Source organism: Macrotis lagotis, chromosome 4 (genome assembly GCF_037893015.1).
Source record: "Macrotis lagotis isolate mMagLag1 chromosome 4, bilby.v1.9.chrom.fasta, whole genome shotgun sequence".
Taxonomy (NCBI): domain Eukaryota; kingdom Metazoa; phylum Chordata; class Mammalia; order Peramelemorphia; family Peramelidae; genus Macrotis; species Macrotis lagotis.
The window spans coordinates 55,394,025-55,418,989 of record NC_133661.1 but is presented as its reverse complement, the minus strand read 5'-3'; the positions used below and the strand labels follow the sequence as shown (position 1 = coordinate 55,418,989).

At 35.3% G+C, this 24,965-nt stretch overlaps 1 protein-coding gene across 7 annotated transcripts in view; it reads right to left on the bottom strand.

The window, feature by feature from the left end:
* KAT6B (lysine acetyltransferase 6B) overlaps positions 1-24,965 on the bottom strand; it is a 219,849-nt gene that overhangs the window by 112,683 nt on the left and 82,201 nt on the right. The window contains exon 1 of one of the 7 annotated variants that reach the window (XM_074232881.1): positions 5,271-6,119. The exons of the other annotated variants lie outside the window; for them this stretch is intronic. Coding sequence (XP_074088982.1) covers positions 5,271-5,276 — 6 coding nt within the window. The 5' untranslated portion in view covers positions 5,277-6,119. Of the gene's footprint in view, positions 1-5,270; positions 6,120-24,965 lie in introns of those variants that run through there. 7 annotated transcript variants of the gene reach the window in all.

Sequence of the window (24,965 nt, the reverse complement as noted above, 5' to 3'; positions counted from 1 at the left end):
GTAGGGACAATTAATGGAAGTAGCAAAGAAGCAAATTTAAGGCAAATTTAATGCCAGAAAGCATCCTAATAATTATAAGTCATCCAAAGGTAAACAGGCTGCCCAAGGTAATGAATTCTTTTTGCTTGGAGTACATTAAGCAAAGACTGGATGACCACTTGTTGGATGTGTTCCACAGAGAATTCCTTTCATGTTTAGATAGGACCAGATCGCTGCTAAATTTCTTTTTAACTGCATTCTGTGCCACTCCAACCAATTACTATCAAATGGGAAAAATTATTTATATATAAATAATTTTTCCCATTATATATATATATATATATATATATATATATATATATATATATATATATATATATATAGTTGCAAGCTACATAGTCAAAGACATTTATTACCAGAAAAGGTAGGTTGGTCATGTGGTAAAAGTGGGGTAGTGGGACAAAGATAGATAACAGGCATACTTACTGTGACTACAATCCAAAGCATAATGGAAATATTACTTGTGAATTTTGTGTTTTGAACTCTACACTTATTTAATACTATGTAGTTTATCACCATTGATCTTCGACAATTCTGTGACACTGGGGAGATTTACAGATGAGAAAAGCAAGGCTCAGAGGGTTGAAGTGACTTGGATCACCTATGAAAATTTGCAAGGTGACAGTGACTTCTCATATAGACTATGTGATCTCTACCATAGGAGGGATTATCAACAACAATGACTTCACGGGGCCCATGAAAGTAGCAAAGTAACTAAAGAAAACAGTTGGTAGTTAGTAAATCAGGAAGTGATAGTACTGAAAAATTCCAATATCTAGAGTTAAAAATTTTCTTAATGATCAACATAAGGCTCACTGGCATTAGATTTTTCAACTACACTATATCAACATTAGAAAGGAAGTATTAACTAATAACAAAACATGATGCCATAAAATGTTTAAATGAAACAAAGTCAGGAAATTATGGTTTTTGTATTAAATGTGGCTAAGTCAAGGATATATAAAATAGATTTGCAACTGAATAACAATAAAAATGTGTTTTAATTTCTTATTCTATTTTTTCCAATAAAGCTTGGCTCCTTTTGAAAGACTACAAATAATGACTTTTGACAAACATTATGTATATTCTCTTACTTCCTTCTATATTCTATATCTTGTGACACTCAAAAGGACAGAGTACATACTTTTCGTTTGAGAAGAAAAAAATATATAAAAAAATTCTTGCCTTCACTTCCTCATCATCACAAAGTAGTTAAGTATAAAACTACATGTAGTTATTTTGGCCTGAAGAAATAAGTCTATAAAGTGGTTCCAGTCTTCTGAGAGCTGCTAATTTAAGACAGATATTGATACAGATACAACATGGTGAAAAGGATGAGGCTGAAAGTCAGAGGACTTGGGTTCAAGTTCTGTTTCCTCTCTCTGATTTTTAGTTCCTGAACCTATAAAATGAAGGAGTTGGCAATGAGGGATGGGACATGGCAAGGGGGAGAAGCCTGGAGTCAGGAAGACCTATATATGTGACCCTGGGTGAATCACTTCATCTCTGTCTGCTTCAGTTTCTACCTCTGTAAAACAGAGAGAGAACAGCACCTACCTTGAAGGGTAGAAGATCAAATGAAGAAATATTTGTAGAGCACTTAGTTCAAGGTCAGAGTCACAGCAAGTTCTTAATAAAGCCTCCCTCCCTTTCTCCTAAACTCTATCGGCAGATCTCTACAGAATCTCTCAAACCTATTCCATAAAGACACAAAGACTAGCCCGAATAGCTTTCTTTCTTGACCTGGACCCTGAACCTAGTGAGCATCTCAACACCAGCATAACTCACAATTAGGTGATACTGTAAGCTTCACAAAGCACTTCCTTTCTAATAATCTCGAGAGGTTATCCTCAGTTATGTACTGATATGGATATGGTTACTAAAATATCTGAGGGTGGATTCCTCGGTGACTTCCCCTGTTCTAGCTTTACTTTAATTTCCTTCTTTCCGATTTTTAAACTTTGGCTAACTAGTTGACCTTTCCAGACTAACCCTACCACCTACCTCCTTTGCTCCTAGTTACATACATTTTTTTCTTCCCTTCAAGACTCTTTCCCATTCCCTCAGCCAAAGTAGGTCACCTCTAGCCTGTACTGAGACCTCTAATTGGTCTCTTGCCCAAAGCTCTTCCTACTTCAATCCATTCTCTACTCAGCTATCAAACTGATCTTGCCAAAGTACGTGTTAAACCACATAACCCACTCACTACCTCAATAAATTCCAGTAGCTTCTAGTTATCTCTAGGACCAAATATTGACTTGTTAAAGCCCTTCAGACTCTAGTCCCTTCTTATCTTTGCAGTCTTCTCAGACCTTTTTGGCTCCCCTTAAAGAAAAACTATAGGATAATAGATTTTTACAGACTGCTTTCTATAGCAGGTAACAGAAATATAAATAAAACTAAAGAGAAATACAAGATTCAAAATATTGTTTTTTGCACACACACACAGAAAAAGCACGAGTTGGTCAATCTTTAAATCTGTCCGCCACCAAAGAAATTCTCCTTGAGAGACGTAGTCAGAGAGATAAATTTACACTTTTTTTCAAAGATCCTTTGATTATCAGTATCAAAGAGGTAGAAAACAGAAAGACATGCTCACCAAACATGTTTGTCACTGTCAAAGAAGATGTACTGCACAAAGTCTGGACCTCCAGATTCTTCTTTTGGGATAACAGTGCTGACTGTATTAAGGCTCACAATACTACAACAAAAAGACTTTCTCAATAAAGTTAAAAAGACCAATCTAAGGGGTGGCTAGGTGGTGCAGTGGATAGAGCACCAGCCCTGGAGTCAGGAGTACTTGCGTTCAAATCCAGCCTCAGACACTTAATAATTACCTAGCTGTGTGGCCTTGGGCAAGCCACTGAACCCCATTGCCTTGCAAAACACTTAAAAAAAACAATCTAGCAATCAACACCCCCCCACACCCCAAAGAATAAAGAATGGGTATTGCCCAGATTGGATTTGTAGTGAATGGAAAACTTATTGAGTCAGTTTATTTCTGGGTAAACATTACAGATATATATGAATTAAGTCTAGAATTAAAATAGCAGGGATGGTACAGGCTGCACCCCTAAGCTGCTCCCTGAAACAAAACTGCTTATATCCTCTCAGTAAACTGTCAATCACATATTGCTATAATTTCCCAAGAATAGCAACTCTACTCAAAGGGCAATGGAAAGAGATGCATATGAATATGAAGGATGCAGCAAATTACCATTGATGGAGAGTACACAGTAGGTAGAATAAAAGATACTGCAATAGCCTGCTGGTTTGGTGTCCCTGCCCTCAAGTGTCTCCATCTTCCTTAACTTCTGTTATTCCTGTCCAGCCCTTCATGTAGTAAATCCCAAAGACTTTCATTATCTTGAATAAATACAAAATTCTCTTTGACTTTTAAAAGCCTTCATAACCTAGCACCTTCCTACCTCTCAGTTTTTTCACACTTTTACTTCCCTCCACACTTCTGTGATCTAGGGATGCTGATCTTGCATTCCTCACACAAGACCCTTCATCTTCCAACATTTTTATGTCCAGGACACTCTCCCCATTCACCTACTCCTACTGGTTTTCCTCAACTCTCAGGCTGAATAAAGTTCTACTTTCTTTTTTGGGGGGTGGGGTTTACGTTTTTGCAAGGCAAATGGGGTTAAGTGGCTTGCCCAAGGCCACACAGCTAGGCAATTATTAAGTATCTGAGGTCGGATTTGAACCCAGGTCCTCCTGACTCCAGGTCTGGTGCTTTATCCACTATGCCACCTAGCTGCCCCTTAAAGTTCTACTTTTTTCAAAGAAGCCTTTCCCATTCTTCCCTATCTTAATGCCTTCTCTCAAAGAGCATCTCCAATTTATCCTGTATATATTTGTCTACACATAATTGCTTGTATGAAAGAAAGGACCTTCCCCCCTGGCATGAAGTAGATAATACATAGTTGTTACTTTTTGATGTTTGTCCTTTGTTCCCAAAGAAGACCCCAACATCAGGGAGGTAACGCCATGACATGCATGTGAATTGAATGAGGGGGGAGCTATGCAAAATCAGTAGCCTCCCTTTCTCCTCCAAAGTCAGGTTGGTCCAGTGGCCAGACATGAATCAGGATGACTAGAAATGGCTCTAGATTTGAGCAATCAGGGTTAACTGATTTGCCCAAGGTCAGCTAGTAAGTGGCAAGTGTATGAAGCTGGATTAAAACTCCTGACTCCACACAGTTGGTGCTTGATTCACTGTGCCACCCAGCTGCCACTCTTGTTGACTAACTGAAGATAAATCAAGTCAATGAACTACTCAAAAGAGAGGTGGCAAAAAAAAATTTAAAAAAAAAAGAGAGGTGGCTCAGGAATATGGACCAAAAGTGAACAGCAGCAAACTGACATAGCTTGAGTGCTTTGATGACACTCACTTAAAAGGATGTAATGCTAAGAGAGCAGTTATGTTAAATATATTAAGATATAATATTATGACAATGCCCTAGTCTGAAGTCCTTGGACTCACTTGCATCAAAGACCTAATCAGTCTTCACTGAATAAAAAAGACAATCAATTCCAAGGAGAGATCTTATTTCCCTGAAACTAAAAGATTTAGTTCTGTTTATGATGACCAATTTAAAGTGGTAATATCCTTATTTAATTCAATTAAGAAAGACATTTCTCATCCATCACTGACCAGTCTGAAAAGGTTAAAAAGGAATTGGTGGGCTTTAGGAAGATATGTTGTTAAAGGGTGCCCCAGGCACTAAAATTACTATTTTTACTTTTGGTAAATAAAAAAAACCTCTGAACTTAAACTACATACACTTGATTATGAGATTTTATCTTTTGTTCTAGGATGATTTTAAAATATAAGTGGCACTGGCTTGGGGGAGAGAGAATTCCAATGAGCAAGGGAAATTTTGCCCCTCTGAAGCCCTCTCTCCAAGCAGGAATGCTTATATATTAATAAAAGTATCTCTTATAAACCTCAGCTAAAATGCAGAAGACAGAATTTTTCTTCCATGAAAGACCTAGAGGAAGGTTGCCAGAATCTTGGATAAAATCTCTATGGAGGATTTCTAAGATATACTATCCATAAGTTAAGATAAAAAGGTATAAATGGAATGCAAATATGCACCTGGATGGTGAATAATATTAACAGCTGACATTTCTAGGGCACTCTAAGGTTTCTAACAGGTTTGGCCCACAGGAGCTCAACTGATCCCACCACAACCTACTAGAGATACTAGAGACACCATTACCCTCATTTTGCTGATGAAGAAATAAGCCTTGGATAGCTTCGGAGTGTCCGAGGTGACTGTCTCCTGTCTCTAAACCCTACCAACAAACGTTGGCCATCGCTACACACGCTGGGAGGATCGGTCGGCACCAACACAATTAGTAACTGACAGCCAGTTACCTTCTAGCTGTTTGGAACCAAGAGCAGACTCACCTGCCCCTCCCCCCCTCCAGCTTCAGTCACAACAAGAGAGCCCAATGAGGCCGGTGGACTGGACAGGAGGTGGTTTATCCTATAAAAACAGGCAGGACCACTGTGATTGAAAACTAACTAAGGTGGCTAGGTGGCATAATGGATAGAGCACCGGCTCTGGGTTCAAATCCGGTCTCAGACACTTAATAATTACCTAGGCCTTGGGCAAGCCACTTAACCCCGTTTGCCTTGCAAAAACCTAAAAAAAAAAAACCAAACCAAAAAAAAACCCTAACTCATTCCTTGGTAAAAGAACACCTTTACTGACCATCTATTTGGGAGGACTTTGAAGATGTCGTCTCTGGTCCTCAAGAGGAAGAGCTGAACAGAGAAACGCATTCTCTAGAATGTGATCTGACTTGAGCAGAGTGGGGAGCAGGGCTTAAAGACACAGCCTTTCTAGGCTCCCCCATCCTCTTCAGACCTTAACCTGCCAGCAGCAGAGAAAGCTCTCTCTCTTCTAGACAAAAGATTCTTTTTTAAACTCTGCTTTCCTCTCTCTTTTGGAGAGGAAGGAAAGTGCAAGAGCACTGGCAAAAAGATGGGGGAAAATTCAAGAGTTTTTCTTTTCTTTTCTTCTTGTTAGGAGTTAGGAAGTTTGAATGGCATTATTTCAAGGTTCCTAATAGGCCACAGTAAAACAATCTATTATCATTCCCCCCCCCCCCCCCGCCCCAGGAAGGACTGTGTATCTTTTATTTTTATGATTACTGAGTTCTCAGGTGGGATTTTTGCCTTTAAAATTTTTTTTATGATTATGACCATAAGATCAAATAGTAAAATTGAATAGAGACATTATTGAGAAATAAAATTCAATAGAATTACTACTAAATGAACATAAGAGTAATTCTTATGGATTTGTATGTAACTCCCCATTAAATTTCTCCCTTGTGTAAAACTGCTTTATTTGGTGGGGCACAGTCTCTGATATTGCTTGTATTAGTCGTGAATGAAGACAATCCCAAGTGCATTGGACTGACAGATCTGGAGTATTGCAGTCTCATGAATACATTCTTAATAGAGAAAAGTGTAGAAGTCTGCAATACAAAGATACTTTAGAAGTTAGATATTTCAAGGGATATCAATGATTAACAGTCTTACATTCAACCTCCATGGCCTTGTGATAAAGAGGCCTTTACAGTACATTGAAGTGAGAGCAGGATTCAGTCAGGAAGATCTGGGCACTAACACCCCCTGGCTGTTTAACCCAGGCCTGGTCATGTAACCCTCAATGACCCAGGGAACTCTCTCTCTAAGAATATAATTACAAAGATGATACAGGGCTGAATGGGTATAGAAAAGTTGTTGACTTGAAGCTCCTTTCACTAATGAAATCAGAGGTCTATTAAAACAAAATAAAAAACTATGAAGAATGTTATTTCTATTTTTTAATTTAGAAAACTTGCCATTTTTAGTAAAGATAACAAAAAAAGGAGCAAAAATGACAGTTTTCACTGGAGAAAATGTGGAAGAAATGCTGGGGGACCTATAAATTTCTAGTCACAATGGGAAGCAAGGTAGAACTATATCCAAAAAGACACTAAGATAACCTGGCAATAACATTAATAGTCTTTTTACCCCAAAGAGACAAAAGAGAGAGAAAAAGAAACCAAATATACAAAAATAATTCTAGTAGCATTTATTATAACAAAGAACTAGAAACTAAAGAAGTGTCCATCAACTGGGGAATGGCTAAAAACGGGCATACGAATATGACAGAACATTAGTGAACAATGAAAAATGATAGTTTTTTAAAAAGGTTCCAATTTTAGAGAAATCTATGACTTATATGAACTGATGCAGAGTGAAGTGAATAGATCCAGGAGAAAAATCTATACAATGATTAAAATAATGATGAAAATAACTCTAAAAGGCTTAAAGAACAATGATTAACCACAACTCTGTAAGACTGATGATAATGATGTATGTTTCCCACTTCTTGCCAGAGAAGAGAAGGTTTAGAAGTACAGAATCAGACATATACATAAAATTAATGTATACATACTTGCTTTTGCCTGACTCTATTTATTTGTTACAAGGGAGGCTTTGGAATGTTTTGAAGGAGGAATATTCAGGATAAAAGGGGTTTAGTGAGAGTGATGGCTTTCCCTCTAAAAAAGAAAAATGGGCATCAATAAAACTTTTTTAAACTATAAGAAGAGCTAAAAAGTAAGGGGACAAAGATAAGAATGAAGGGAAGTTTTTTACAACTTAGTTGAATTATTGTATACCTTTAAAAAACATTTGGATGAAATTCAATTTCATATAGAGTTTTTACCTGTTAACCCCATTCAACACATTTGTTGATGTTCTTCAAATTCTTAACAAAAAATAAAAATAAGAATCTTCCAAAAGAGGAAACCTACAACTGAGAGAGAAGCAAAAGGACTTTCCAAAGGTGCATAGTTGTTTCTTGTCCTTAGTTATCAAAAATGACCAAAATGACATCACAATGTTTGAGACATAGTGGTCTTGTGGGACCCTGGAATCTACTCAACTTCTTTTCCCACAAGTGTGCATTCTATCCATTGGGCAACATGAAATATTCCTTTCTCAGTGGAAGAAAGAAGGGAAAGTAAGAAAAATGGCATATAAACAGAAACCTTTCCCCATAAGCTACAAATGGTACAAAATTTTTCTTTTTAATTATGGTCCTACAGATTATACATAGGAAGAGGGAAAGCCCATTTGTCCTTCCAGATTGATTTGCTGACTGTTTCAGGCTGTCTCAGCCAAATTTCCAAGTTGCAAGGGGGTCATCTACAAGTACCTGGAAGAAAACAGACTGGCCACTATCCTTTAAAAAAAAAAGTCCCCAAGGCTTTTAAGAGTAGGATAAATAGAATTCTTGTTTGGGTATCAAAAGCCCAGGAAACGAGCAGCTATATTTCTGGGTCAGTCTTCCTCTCTAGCAGTTGCTATCAGATTTGTTCAAAGCCAGGGAAGATCATCCGTTCAGACATCATTCTCCTGGTTCCCTGTGAAGCACATTTCTCCCAAGGCTCTTGGAGAGTCTTTTGATGCTTTCACTTTTCAGCCTTAGTTAAGAATTTCAATTGCCATCAAAGACTCAGTTAACTATACTAGAAATTTCCTAAAGGTCCAAATAATTATACTTTCTAAGAAGACTTCAGTGAAAAAAATTTACAATATATCTGCTTTTCAGTATCATGAGGGATAAAGATAATTGGAAAGAAATCACATAAATGAATCTTACACTAGAGAAGTTTGTATCTAAGCTAAATAGCATATATGAACAAAAACAAAAAAATTGAGAGTTTTTAGAGTAACTTTAGATTAAAATACAGATGTGTCACACTTTCCACAATGATCACAAGATTCGAAATAAGTGCACAGATTGTATTATAAACTGAATTATAATTTAAAGAGAGTGAGTAGTCAGAAAACTAAGAAGAATCAAGAACGAGTAGGATTCCAAAAATCTGAAAAAAAAGAGAATATCAAAAAGAGGAGAATGATCCAGTATATCAAAAATAGAAGAGAGTCCAAGAAGGAAGATTGAGAAAAGGTGTTTAGATTTGTCAATTAGGAGGTCACTGGTAATTCTGGAGAAAGCAGTTTCAGTTTGAATGACGTCAGAAGCTAGAGTACAGAGCTAAGAAGAGAATGATAGGAAGGGAAGTGGAGGCAATGATTCTAGATGTTCTTCTCAAGGAGTTTGGATACAAAAAGAAAAGGAATTAAAAGATAATAGCAAAGTTGAACATAACCAGTAAGATTTTTGAGGATGAAGGAGCTAGGGCATGTTTGTTGTCAACAGGGAAGCAGGCAGTAGACAGAAAGAATTGAAGATTAATCAGAAAGGGGGGAAAAAAACCAGCTTGAGAAGATGAAATGGAATGAAATCACTTGTACATGAAGAGTGGTTTGCCTTCACAAGGAGAAGGACTCCACTTCAAGTGAAATAAGGGTGAAGAAGTAGAGAGTGGCTAAAGATATCTGAGCAAGATGAAATGAAAAGAAGGGCTGAAGAGGGAGCTCTTGGAAAATGGCCTCAATGTTTTTCAGTAAAATAAGAGGCAAGGTTTCGAGCTGAGAAGGTAGGAGGAGGGAGAGCCATGGGGAGTTGGGAAAGGGAGCAAATCTACTGGGTGCCACATAAAAGGTTTGCTTTTCTGCAGTAAGAACCTAAGGGCTGCTAAATAGAAATCAAATGGGTTCAATTGTGTTTAGACTTCCTATAGAAGGTGCATTTGGTGAAGAGTAGTGCATTCTAGGTAGAAGAAAAGAACAAGCATAGTTTCACTTACTTTTTCTATCCCTTAGATTCCTAATAGATCAAATGAAGGAGCTGCATGTGATGTTCAATGATATTCATATCCCTTCCAGCTCTAAATCTATGATTCTATGATCCTATTGAAGCTGATTATTTTGTTTTCAGTTTCCTGGTGCAAAGAAGCTAACAGAGGCTTCTTATATCAGTCTTAACAGAGTTAAAAAAGTTGGATTTGAATCCTAGTTTTGCTCCTTAGCTCATGTAAGACTTTGGATAGTATAGTATGGTAGAGTAGGTTGATACATTGATTTGGATTCAAATCTCACTTCTAACCTTTACCACCCTGGTGACAGTAGACAAGTTATTTAAACCCTCGGTATCTGAGTTTTATTATCTGTAAAATGAGAAATATCCTAAACAACCTCTTAGATTCCTGTTAGTTCCAAATCTGTGATTCGCTGATTCTACAAAGAGTTGTTCCAATTATATCCTGCAACTCTGTTAAAGTTGTTAAGTGTTTCAACTAGATTTTAAGTCAACTCTCTAGGGTTCTCTAAGTATGTCTTCATAACAACAGCAAAAAAAAAGATGTTAATTTCTTGATTATATTTTTATCTTCAACTTCTTTGTCTTGTCTTATTACTACAGTTATCATTTCGACTACAATAATGTATAGTAATATAATGGACTTATTATGACTTATTTTTAGGAAAACCTCCATTTATTCCTATGCTTTTTTTGTTTTAATAGGAATGGTTATTGTATTTTGTCAAAAGTTTTTTCTGAATCTATTAATAATATCACCTGATTTTTGTTGATTTTGTTAGTGATATGTTAACTTATTCTTATAGCTATTTTAATATTAAATTAAACATTTAATATTAATTTTAATATCTTATAACTATTTTAATATTATATCAGTTTAATAATCTACAATTTTAACATTGTAGGACCAGCTCTACATTGCTGGTATAAATCTATCCTAGTTATAGTTTGTGATGTATTGTTAGAGTCATCTTGCTCACACTTAATTGAAAATTTAGACTGAACATATATAACCTATGTCAAATTGCTTATTGTCTCAAGGAGGGGGAAGATGAGGGAAGGAGAAGGAAAATCTGGAACTCAAGTTTTAAAAAAAATGATTTTTAAAATTATCTTTTAGTTATTATGGAGAGAAAAGTAAAATATTATGGAAATTTTTTGCATTTGACAAATTGGTCTCTAGTCATCTTTATCTATTTTTGTTTTCTTTGGATTAGGTTTTAAAATCATATCTGTATCATAGAAGGATCTAGGTGGGGTACCTCTTTACCTATTGTTTTCCAAATTGTTTATATAATACTGGGATTCATTGTTCTTTAAATGTTTGCTAGAATTCATTTGTGAATCCATCTGGTCTTGGGATTTTTTTGCCCTCTCTTAAGCAGCTCACTTATAGATAGTTCAATTTTTTTTTAGTTTTTTTTTGTAAAGCAAATGGGGTTAAGTGGCTTGCCCAAGGCCACACAGCTAGGTAATTATTAAGTGTTTGAGACCAGATTTGAACCCAGGTACTCCTGACTCCAGGGCTGGTGCTTTATCCACTGTGCCACCTAGCTGCCCCTCAATTTCTTTTTCAAAGCCAGGGCTATTTGAGAATTGCATTTCTTCTTCTGTTAATCTGGACAGTTTATAATTTTTGGAACTATTCATCCATTTCATCTAGACTGTCATTTTTGTTGACATATAGTTGGGCAAAAAAAACTGAACAATTACTTTAATTTCATCTTCGTTGGTGGTACATTCACCCTGTTCATTTTTCATGCTAGCAATTTGGTTTTATTCTTTCTTTTTAAAAATTCAAATTGGTTAATGGTTTGTCTATTTTATTACTTTTTTCATAAAGTCCTACTTTTGGTTTTTTAGTTTAATGGTCTTTTTACTTTTAATTTTATTAATATTTCTTTTGATTTTCAGGATTTTCATGTTAGTATTTAATTGGAGATTCTAATTTTTTTCCCCTAGCCTTTTAGTTGTGTGCTCAAACTTTTGATCTGCTCTCTCTTCAAAAATATAGTTATAAAATTTTTCTTATAAGCTCTTTTGACTGCATCCCACAAATTTATTATGGGGATTTCATTGTTATAATTATCTATAATGAAATTATTGCTTGTTTGCATTATGGTCTAAAAAAGTATGAAATTAATATTTCTGTTTTTCTGTATCATTTACAACATTTTTATGCCTAATACATGGGAATTTTTAGGAGGATGCCATATGTAACTGAGAAAAGAATATGTGTGTGTGTGTGTGTGTGTGTGTGTGTGTATGTGTGTGTATGTATATATTCCCATTCAGTACTATTTATTAACTTCTTATTTTGTAGTTAAATTTATTTAGATCTGAGAGGGGTAAATTGAGGTGTCCCCATTAATACAGTTTTACTCTTTATTTCCTGCATTTACTCATTTAACTTTTCTTTTTAAGATTTTGGATGCTATGCCATTTGATGCATATCCATTCAGGATTGATATTGATAATTTATAGTACTTTTTTAGCAAAATGTAATTTCCTTGATTATCTCTTAATTAGGTCTCTTTTTGCTTTCTATTATTATTATTGTTTACCTACCTTTTTAATTTAACCAAAGCATAATAGATTCTGCCACAGCTCCTTTATTTTAATTCTATGTATTATTCTGTTTCAAGTATGTCTCTTACAAATAAACTGATGGTTGAATTCTGGTTTCTAATCCATTTTGCTATCCTCTTCAATTTTATAGGCGAGTATATCCCATTCACATTCATAGTTATGATTACAGTGCATTTCCCTCCATCTTATTCTCTTCTCTTTATCTTTCTTTCTTCTTGTTTTTGGCCCTGTCCCCTCCTCAAAAGTCTTGTTTTGTTTCTATTCATTGCCTTGATCTACCCTTCCTCTTATCACCCTTCTCTCCTTTTTCTTCTGCTTGTATTTTCCTATTGGGTAAGATGAATTGATAAACCCAACTTGAGTGTGTGTTTCTGTGTGTGTGTGTGTGTGTGTGTGTGTGTGAGAGAGAGAGAGAGAGAGAGAGAGAGAATTCCTTCCTCTTAGAACCAATTCAGATCAAAGATTCAAGAACTGACCCATCTCTCTCCCACTTTACTCTTTTTGTAAAAACTTTTATATGATAATTATTCCCATTCTTTTCTACCTTACCCGTCTCCTAAACCATTTTTTTTCTCACCATGGCATGCTTCTTTTGATATCCTTACAATATAGTAGGTTCAGATCTATTACCTCCCAAACTTTTAACTATCCTTATGGTGATAAAATTTTTAGGGGGTTACATGAATCATATTCCTGTAGAGGAATGCAAACACTTAACATTTTTACAAGTCTAAAATGATTTCTTGCTAATGTTTATCTTATGTTTCTTTTATATCTTATGTTTGAATGTCTACCTTAAAAAAAATTAAATAACTGAAGGATTTATGATGAAGAATGCTATCCATCCCAAGAAAAAGAACTAATGATGTCTGAATACAGATTGAAGCACACTTTTAAAAAAACTATTTTAACTTATTTTTTTTAATATTTAACTATGACTATTATGGAAATATTCTGCATGACTACACATTTATAATCAAATCAAATTACTTGCTTTCTCAAAGTGGGGGGAAGTGGGGTCGGAGGAAGGGAGAGAATTTAGAACGAATGTTAAAAAGTGTTTTTATAGTAAGCAGGGAAAAACAAAATACTAAATAAATAAAAATTTAAAAAATTATTACAAGTCAATTTTTCCAAGTTAAAGAAAAACACAAATTCAAAAGTAAAATTCATTCCACCCAAAATCAAACTTTCCAGAGTCCAGTCCCATTGTCTCACCAGATAAGAATTATTCTATTGAAATAATGTTCCCCGTCACCAGCCCATTTTGGCCTTTGGTATACAAAAGACCAAATTACTGACTGAATTTATGAAATTCTCCTTATATGATATTACAACATTATCAGGATAGAATAAAACTATATTCAACTTTCTCATTTTGTTGGTTTTTTCATCTTCTGGTTATGAAGTTGAGAATTTTATTTAATGGGTTTTGAATATATGGGTATCTTGATTACCTAGTTAATTGTATTCCACATAGATAGCCAGGTTTGGTCCTGTGGAAGGGTATGAGTGATGTTCTAATTGTTCAAATAATCTAAAATAAACATCTTTATTACTGGATGATGCAGACAAAATTAGATTGACCAAAGGCAGATTTTAAACTTAGATCTATGACTGAGAAACGGAAGGCAATTTTATGCAATATGTGGGAAACTAGTTAGCTCTTAAGAATGATATGTAGATGGGTGGCTTGGTGGCACTGTGGATAAAGCACTGGCCCTGGAGTCTGGTGGACCTGAGTTCAAATCCGACCTCAGACACTTAATAATTGCCAAGCTGTATGACCTTGGGCAAGTCACTTAACCCCATTGCCTTAATTTTTTTTAAAAAGAATAATATATAGAAAGGCAAAGATGAAAGCAGGAGAAGTGATCCAAAGGAATTTTGACAATATCAAAGATCTTAGTGAGAAAAATAAAACTGAGACAGACAAAGATAGGCTAGTTCAAGGATTCTGAAACCACTTCTGATAGAATGGAGAATAGAAGGATAATGGGGAGGAAAAGAAAAAACAATTAAAGTACATACGTGAAAGAGAGATCATTTCTGAATTTAGTTTTTTAAGACCTTGTGCATTTAGTTGAATGCACTGTTCATGGAATTGTGAATTGATCCAACCATTCTGGAGAGCAATTTGGAACTATATCAAAAGGTATATACTCTTTGATCTAGCAATACCATTGTTAGATCCATATTCTAAAAAGAACATAAAAATGGAAAAGGACCAACATGAAATTTATAGCAGCTATTTTTGAGATGGCAAAAAAAGGAGGGTATACTCATCAATTGAGAAATGGCTGATGTTATATGAATGTGATGGAATACAATTGTTTTGCAAGAAATCATGAGCACAGGGATTTCAGGAAAATCTGAAAAAACTTTCATGAACTGATACTGAGTGAAGTGAGCAGAACAAGAAGAACACTGTACACAGCAACACTTAACACTGTATGATAATCAACTACAATGGACTTAGTTCTTCTCAACAACATAGCAAGCAATGACAATTCTAAAAGGCAAGTCTAAAATGCCATTCACATCTAGAGAAAGAACTATAGATTCTGAATGCTGCCCAAAGCATATTATTTTCACCTTTTTAATTTAGTTTTTGGTTTTTTTTTCATTCTCATATTATTTTCCCCTTTGATTCTTCTTTCATAACATGGATAAAATGGAAATACATTTAATATGACTATATATATATATATATATAATATATATACATATATATATATATATGTATATATATATTAGGTTTTTGCAAGGCAAATGGGGTTAAGTGGCTTGCCCAAGGCCACACAGCTAGGTAATTATTAAGTGTCTGAGTCAGGATTTGAACTCAGGGACTCCTGACTCCAGGGCCAGTGCTCTATCCACTGAGCCACCTAACCATCCCTGACTGTATATTTTTAACCTATTGTCAGTTACTTGCTGTCTTAGGAAGAGAGGAGTAAAGGGAAAGTGAGAGAAAAATATGAAACTCATAATCTTAACAAAAAAATCAATGTTAAAAATTATCTCTACAAATGGAAAAAATAAAAAAGTTGACAATAAAAAAGTATTTAGTTATAAACATAACTAAATGTCCTGAAACTTTTTATGCATTTCATAAACTACTCATTTCTAAATGACAGTTTATTGCTCTAGTTTAATGGCCAATTGGATCAAGGTTATTACAGAAACGTAATTTTAAAAACATCATTGATAGGAATTGATTGATAGTAGATCTAAAATGAAAGCATGCTTTGGGCAGAATTTCAGGAAACATGACTAAAAAACATTAAGGCAGGCAAAAGGGATAATATACATTTTTAATACTATCTTTGTAAATGTCTTATAGTTCCTCTTTTAGTTAATAATTATCATATAGATATTTTTTTAAATGCAAACTTGCATAATTGCTGTGTCATTATTCAACACTTTATAATTCTAAAACCAATCAAGTTCTTGGGTAGGTGGTTGTGGTGTAGTGTGGTGGGATCTTTTGGTATACAATTGAACCATGATAATACATTTCATTATTATTTTTTAAAAGTGCATATTAAACATAAGAAAATATTGTCCTTTTGCTTTTCACATTTTTCTGAACATCTATGTATTTGTCCAGGTTTTGAAATGCTTAATATTATTTGCATAATTGTCTCTATAGCTGATGCAGTTCTGTTCTCTTCAATTTTTATTAGTCAGCATATTTTACTACATTTTCCATTTCTATTAATTTGGTGTAATTTACCATTTTGTTCATAGATAACAGATAAACTTTCACCTGCAGAGAAGTTAGCACTAATCTTTATAATTTTAAACTTTCATTATCAAATTGGCTAACAAAATTAGGTTCTATGACTTGCTCAATGCTATGAAAAATTAAATAACTTTTAAGTTTGACCAAGAAAAGAATTCAATTTCAATAGGCACATATGAAGTGACTGTTTTGGATAAGGCCTATTCCTTGTCATGATTTTATAGTCTCTAGTAAGTTAGGATTTTGGCCTCTCAGTTGGTAGAATTCATTCCCTCCCTTCAATAGGACAGTTAAATACTCACTTTTCTAAAATCAAAGCACATAAAGAAATATCAATTTACTGAAAACTCTCACTTGAACTTTCTATTTATTCAGTCTTTTGGTCATTTTTTTTTTCAAATGAATGCTGAAGTAGTATTAAAGTGCAGAATAAGTGACTGGTGGGAGAATGTTTTTGTTTTGAGCTTTACTGTGAAAAAGAAGAAAATTTTAAATGGGAAAAGGCTGCTGCTGAAATTTTAAAGACAAAAGTATTTATGCTTATTTGGTTTCTTTTTTCTCTACTAAAGAGAATGATATTTTAAATAGAAGTATCAGAACAAAAATGGTTCACAGGGAGGTCAAACCCCAAATAAGTAGATAATACCTAGCCCATAAAATGTACCAAAACCAGAAGAACTGAAGAATTGTATTCCAAGACACTGAAATAACTGGTTGATTTGAATGATGTTTTTGCCTGTGATATGATAATACCAAAACAATCAAAATAAGAATAGTTATAGATAGGTACCAGTACTTTAAGGTTTAAACATGCTTTCCATATATTATCTCATTTGATTCCATATATAATTGGATAAAATAGGTGCTGTTTTTAATACCCTTTTTTTAAAAAACAGAAGAAATGGAGACATATAAAGGATAAGTAACTTGCCTAAGGCCACAAAGAATCTGAAACAGGTTTGAATTCAGGTTTTCATGATAACAAATACAGAATTGTCTGATATATAACACACAACTTTGAAAGATCTTGGAGAATAGGAGCAATTGTTCTCAACTAGAGAATGGCAAATATTTTCTTGGTTTTTTTTTTAAAGGAAAGAATAGAATTCACAAAGTTGGCCAGATTTGAAAAGACCTTATTAAAGGAATGATTTATTACCATCTCGAAGAGGAAGTAATGATCACAAATCTCAACTTAGCTTCAAGAATGAGTAATGCCAAACTGACCTCATTGCCTTTTCTGATGATGACTAGAAGAATTCTATTCACAGTTTCTCTTATAAGTTTTGTGTAATAGATGGAGAATCCTAGCAGAGTTATCTCTAAACTTTTTAATCACAGGCCCTTAACAGTAAAAAATAAATAAATAAAAAACTGAATTTGTGCCCAATACATATGTAAGGCTTATTGCTAATTATACTCATATTCAGTCGATTTTCATATTTGATTTTTATATAACTTTTACAAATGAAACTGTATCTCTTGCATACATAGCTCTATCTAGAAAAAATGTATTATACCACATCATGATACTTTATAATCTTTTTTTAAGGGTTTTTTGTTTTTGGGGGGCTTTTTTACATTTTTTCCAAGGCAATGGGGTTAAGTGGCTTGCCTAAGGCCACACAGCTAGGTAATTATTAAGTGTCTGAGGTCATATTTGAATTCAGGTACTCCTGACTTCAGGGCCGGTGCTCTATCCACTGCGCCACCTAGCCGCCCCATCACTTTATAATCTTAACTAGCAATTTTGCAAAGGTTTTTCTTGAAATTCTGATAGCAAATTTCCATCTTTTCCTGATATCCAAAGATGCTGAATTTTAATATTCAATAAATGAATTCAAAATATATCAAATTATTAATCTGGCAGTTTTCTAAACATTTTAGAAAATTCTATATCATTTTTTCACAGTATGCATATTTGAAAGTATAGGTGACATCTTTACATCTTTTGGAGCAACAAAATCACATAATAGTGCAAATATTTCTAAACATACTTTCTTATTTCTTATATACTTTTTTTTAGTTTTTTTGCAAGGCAAATGGGGTTAAGTAGCTTACCCAAGGCCACACAGCTAGGTAATTACTTTCAAAATGCTTTTCCCATAGCACAGTTCTTTCAAAAAGAAGTACTTTATTATTCATTCACTGTTAAAAAGTCACATTTGGGGCGGCTAGGTGGCGCAGTGGATAAAGCACCGGCCTTGGAGTCAGGAGTACCTGGGTTAAAATCCGGTCTCAGACACTTAATAATTACCTAGCTGTGTGGCCTTGGGCTAGCCACTTAACCCCATTTGCCTTGCAAAAACCTTAAAAAAAAAAGTCACATTTGTTTGATTTCTATGATGTATGGGAATTAACAGATATGTATAATGCCAAAAGCTACTCCTGAGGCAATGATAAGTGGTCAAAGGATATCAATATGCAGTTCTCAAAAAGAATGACAAACTATCAAGAGACTGCTCCAAATCACTAATTAAAAAAGAAAAAACAAATCAAAATAAATCTGAAGTTTTGCCTCACATTCAGCTACCTGGCAAAGAAGATAAAAGATGAACTAATAAATGCTGGAGGGATTGTGATGATATGAGAACATTAAAAAAAAAAGTCTGCTACTCTTTTCAATCTCTACTCTACTCTGGCTTACTGCAGTCTCCTAATTAGCAGATCTCTCTATTTCCATCCATTTTTTTTAAGGTTTTTGCAAGACAAATGGGGTTAAGTGGCTTACCCAAGGCCACACAGCTAGGTAATTATTAAGTGTCTGAGATTTTAACCCAGGTACTCCTGACTCCAAGGCCGGTGCTTTATCCACTGCGCCACCTAGCCGCCCCATCATCCATTCTTGAACCTGATTTTCCTTAAGCAAGGTTCTGAACATTTCATTCCTTTATTCAGCAAATTTCAGTGGCTCCCTATTGCCTCTATAATAAAATAATGTACAAATGCCTTTGTTAAGCCTCACAAAGCCCTTTCATACTCTGTGATTTGATTAGAGTGGTCTTTTTTTGGGGGGTGGGGTTCACAAGGCAGTGGGGTTAAGTGATTTGTCCAAGGGCACACAGCTAGGTAAGTATTGAGTATTTGCAGCCAAATTTGAACTCAGGTCCTCCTAACTCTGCACCACATAACTGCCCCTGAGAGAGACTGATCTTCTTCCACTCATTTGCCACTGGCTGTCCCGCAGCACTGGAATGCCCCAGATCTCTATCTTCCTTATGACACAACCCAAATCCTACACAAGAAGACTTTTCCTGATACCTGTCCTAATTTCTCCTAATAGTCTTCCTCAGGCATTCAATCTCTTTGAATTTATTCTCTTTGTATTTCTATCTGTATATATTTAATTATGTACTTGCTGTCTTCCATTAGAATGTTAATTCTTTGCAACAGAGATTCTTTCAATTCTTATATTTGTATCCCCAGAAACTAGAACAGTGCCTACAATGAAGTAATTATTTAATAAATGTTTTTTTGACTAATTGTTAATAGACTGTTGGTGGATTTGTAACGATCCTACCATAATGGAAAATAACTTGGAATTATGTTAAGACAGTGACTAAATGTTTATATTCTTTGACAGAGATCCCACTACCAGGCATATGTCCCACAGAGATTAAGATAGAAAGGTCTAATATACACCCAAATATTTATAGAAGCACTTTTTTTGTAGTATCAAAAAATGAGAAACAAGTAGTTACTCATCAACTAAGGATTGGCTAAACAGCTTATGCTCTCTGAATGTGACAGACTATTACTGTACTGAAAGAAATAATGTGAAGAATATAGGAAGCCCTTAGCAGAATTATGACATGTAAAGTAAACAGAAAAAGGAAAACAATATATGCAAAGACAACAGTGATATAAATGGTGAGAAAATAACTCAATCTAAACATTCTAATTAAACTAACCAAGCTTGGTCCTATAGGAGAGATATGAGAACTCACTACCTGGGGTGGTAAAGTTGGGTGACTATGGACATGGAACACTTAGCTAGTGGACCTGATTAATGTGTTGGCTAGTCTTTCTATATTTTTTTCCTCTGCATTTTTTAGAAGTTAGTAGTCTAGTCCTTTCTAAATAAACTCTTCATGGTGTAATATCTACATTTTTGCCAATACTTGAATTTAGAACTCTAAAAATGTTTTTGAATTGTAGCATTCCTTTTCCCCATTTTTTTCAAAGATATTTTTTTTACTGTAGCTTGTTTCATGAATTTGGATATTTAGTTAAGAGGTAAGAGAATAAACATTTATTAAAATGCCCACTAAGTGTCAAGCACTGTTAGTTACATACTTTACAAATATTATTTTATTTAAGGTTCACAACAACAAATAAAAATAGAGGCTATTTTGATCCCCCATTATAGTAGAGGAAACTGGGGCAGACAGAGGTTACCTGGGCCCCTAGGTGAACTAGTAGACAAAGTATGGTGTCTGCAGTCAGAAAGACTCAGAATCTTTTCCAAGAACAGCCCCAATAGGGCCACAAAAACTTGGGCATGACTGAAATGACTCAACAACAAGAAAGGAAGGACCAGAACTCAACCACTGCACCATCTAGCTGCTAAGTGTGTATATGAATCTCTCAAATACTTAGCAATTTCATTGGTTCAAAAGTTTCATCCAACAATAATTCAGACAATAAATATTTTTGCCAGGTGATGTGTTAAAGGTTTAGCACTTTTTGCTAGGTGCAAAAGATACAAAACTATTAAATAGCCTCTGTCCACAAAGAGTTTATGTTCTCTTTGGGGTAAACAATATGGAGAAAAATAGGTAAGAAAATACTTACACAATAAATATTAATTAATTTTGAGAGGAAAGGACCCAGAAGCCGCAGGAAATGGGAGGTGCTTCCAGGAGAAACTGGTATTGAGCTGGGTTCTGAAGTCTCCTGGGGAATACTGAGCCCCAGAAGTGAGAAGGGCACACACTGCAGGTCTGGATCACAGAGGGTCCAGAGAAGGGAAATGGTATTGGGGTGGAGAACTTCCAGAAGGCCAGGTGTGCAGGAGGGTGGAGGTCAGGAAGGGAAAGGATGTAGGAGAAAGCTGGAAAGGTAGGTGGGACCTGGCTTTTAAGGGATTACAATGACAAAAAGGGATTTATATTTGATACTACAGTCAATAAGAAATCATTTGGGAGTTTACTGAACAGGAAAAGAATACAGTTCAGAGTTATGCTTTAGGAAAATCCCTGGGGATGGGAGAAACAAGGGGAGGGAAGATTGTGGGAGAGGTAGTCAGATGCAAAACACTTTTGAAGAGGGACAGGATGAAAGAAAAGAGAGAATAGAATAACTGGAAGTGAGGGAATAAGATTAAGGGAAACACAATTAACAATATTAACTCCCTGAAAAAAATAAAGATAAAGAAACAAATTTCTCTGATAAAGACCTCATTTCTCAAACACAAAGAACTGAGTCAAATATATAAAAAAATAAGATCCATTCCTAAATTGATAATGATCAAAAGAAATGAACAGTTTTCAGAAGAAGTCATCAAAGTTATCTATGGCCATAATAAAAAAAAAAAATGTCCTAACTCACCAATGATTGTAGAAACAATCGGAGAACAATTCTAAGATACAACCTTATACCTACTGGATTGGCTGATAGGACAGAAAGAGAAAATGATAAATGTTGGGAGGGATGTAGGGAAAATGAGACATTAATGCACTGTTGGAGGAGTTGTGAAAGGATTCAACAATTCTGTAGAGCAATTTGGAACTATGCCCAAAGGGCTATAAACCGTGCCTACCCCTTTGACCTAGCAATGCCACTACCAGGTCTATATTCCAGAAAAGATGAAAAACATAAAGGAAAAGAATCTATATGTATAAGGATATTTATAGAAGCTCTTTTCTAGTGATAAAGAACTGGAAATTGAACGGATGACCATCAATTGGGGAATGGCTGAATGAACTGAGGTATGTGATTATGATGGAATACTATTCTGCTAAAAAAATGGTGAACAGGATGCTCTCAGTAAAACTTGAAAAGACTTACATGAGCAGATACAATGAGAAATGTACTTATATATAAAGTAATAGCAATGTAGTAGGATGATCAGCTTTGAATGACTTTCCTTTTCTCAGCAATGACATGTCTCAAGATGGCTCTGAAGGACTTATGATAAAGAATATTATCCATCCCCAAAGACAGAGTTGATGGTCTGAATAAACTAAAACATACTGTTTTTTTAACTCTATTTTTCTTGAGGTCTCTCTTTCTTTTGGGGGGAGGTATGTTTACCTTCACAATATGACAATTATGATAATGTTTTGTATGACTACCCATTTTTAAATGATATCTAATAACTTGCTTTCTCAATGAAAGGGAATGGGGTGGGAAGAAAGAGAATTCTAAACACAAAGTTTAAAAAAGGATGTTAAAACTTGCTTTAACATGTAACTGGGGGAAAATAAAATAATAATTTGAAAAATGATTTAGAAGAAAATCCCTTAGACAACTATAGGAAGGATTTACTAGAGAGGAGAGATGAGGTGTAAGAGATACAGAGATTAGACTCAGGGTAATGACTGGGTGAAGAGAGAGAACAGATACCAGAGGTGTTGTGGAGGCTGTAGCAACAAGATTGAACTGGATATATATGTTGAATTAAAGGAGTTTAAGATACATTGCAACCACAGACCTAGATAAGCAGAAGGGTGGTCATCCTTGATAGAAAGAGTAAAGTCTGGAAGAAAAAAGGTGTGTGTGATCTCTAGATCACAGCCCATTCCTGTCTATTTATCCTGCTTCACTCATAAATCACACTAAAAATGAAAGATGGTACGCAAGACTCCCTCACTACTGCTCAAGAGAACCTATGCAAGACCAAGTGAAAAGAGTACTCCTTATAGCAAGGAAGTCTTCCCTTGGAGGAGAAGGGGATAATATTTGGGGATGAAGGAGGTATTCCATATTACATCCCTGCAGGTACCTGGGTAACAGGAATGTTGGACTAGGTCAAAAGAGTAGATTGTGAAAGTTTAATAGGTGTTGGGTTTTTTAATTGACAAGTTTAATAAATCTCTATCCCTTCATCTAAGTTATGCCAAAAAATTGCTAGGTTCAACAACTCTTCATTTTATTTTTTCTTATGAGTTCAAAATATATAATCAGAGGTGATATGAGTGTTTAAACTTTTATTATTAAGAGTATCTCAAGTTTACACATAGAAAAGTAGAAAGCATAATGATTATCAGTCCCAATTATGCCTTATCCTTTTCAAGTTATAGCTTCTGTAGCTGTGAAGCAGCAGTAATATTCATACCATCTTCCTCATGTGATTATATATTAGGAGCCAGTGATTTCATTGGTATAAGGAACTCTTGAGGGACAAAATTCCTTGACTAGAGCAGGTGGGCAACTTCTCAGCAGTTTACAGGCTTAAAGAGCTGCCTAGAGAGGTGTCACACATGCAGCCCACAGGCCCATGGCAACACTCTTGAAATGCAGCTCAAACCAGAATTTAACTAGGAAATACTTAAGCTAAAGAAAAAGTACAATAAAATAATGATAATGATAATAACAGATAATGATAATATATGGTTTTCCAAGGCATTATGCACGAGCAGGGAGCTTTATGTGTAGGAAAGTGACCCTGTTCCTAATTGGGTTTGACCCAGACCAAGAGTCCTGAGAAGCCAAGTGACCACAACCCTCATATGTCAGGAGGTACAACTTGAACCCAGGTCTTCTCACTGTACTGTGGGAAGAGGCCAGCTCTTTACCCACTGTACTGTGTTCACTTTCTACTTATTGGGATAAAATAAAAGTGTTGAATGTGCTCTAAAATACAAATCTCTGAAAGGGAACAGCTCATGATATTCCAGGTCCATCTTTCTGGTTGTCCTAGGTTTGACCCTTTAACTATGAACCATCCAATTCTTAGGCCATAGTGAGCTAGAATTATAGGTACTAAGATGTGGTATAGCTACCTTTCAGGTGGGCAAGAGCTCCTTTCAGGGCATCACTTCAGACCGTGATCACAGTAGTAGCCCCTCGTCTTCCAGATTGTTAACGCAGTAGTAGTCATATCTATCAACTGGTAGGGGAGCGAAAAGAGCAGATCCCTGCTGAGAGAAACCTAGCTGTTTGTATGGGTATAAAGAAACCTCTTCTGAGAGCCTCTGTGTTTCAAGAAATCTGCAGCCAAGAGCCAGACAGAGCTGCGGGAGGCCTCTCCACTTGGATGACTGGAGCCTGAAGTAAAAAACCTTTTTTGTCCCTGACAAACATGCTGGGGAAATTAGAAATCTCCTTTTTTCAGATTAGAAGCCATAATGCTTCTGAAGCAGGAGCAAAACCCTGTTGTGCTAGGTTATTTTTGAGGATGAGAGGGTGCTTTAGGGAGTTCTAGATTACATCTGCTGCTTTCCCCACCTTTCCCTAACATTTTGTACCTTGTGCTTACTTCTTATACCTTGTTGGAATGAAGAATGACCCTGCTGCTAGCTCCAGTGTGCTTTACTTTGGTAAAGTAAAAAAGAAGGAATCCTGGACTTGGAGTCAGGACAATCCTGAGTTTGAATGGTTTGAATGCTTACAAGTTCTTTAACCATAGGCAAGTCACTTTCCCCCTCTGCCTCAATATTTTTAATTTTAGACAGAAATATTGTGAATTATATGCCTTAGAGAACTGTTACAACTATCAGGTGAAAATCAAGGCTTTCATAAGCTATCAAAAGTTTTATACATGTTAATATTATTTTTCTATTATTGCTGACAACTTCCTGTGCCTTTTAGAAAACAGAACAGTTGAGTCATTGCTATGAATTCAGGAGGTTATCTACCTGGCTGTATTCAAAAGTACATTTGGGGGACAGAGCCAAGATGACATA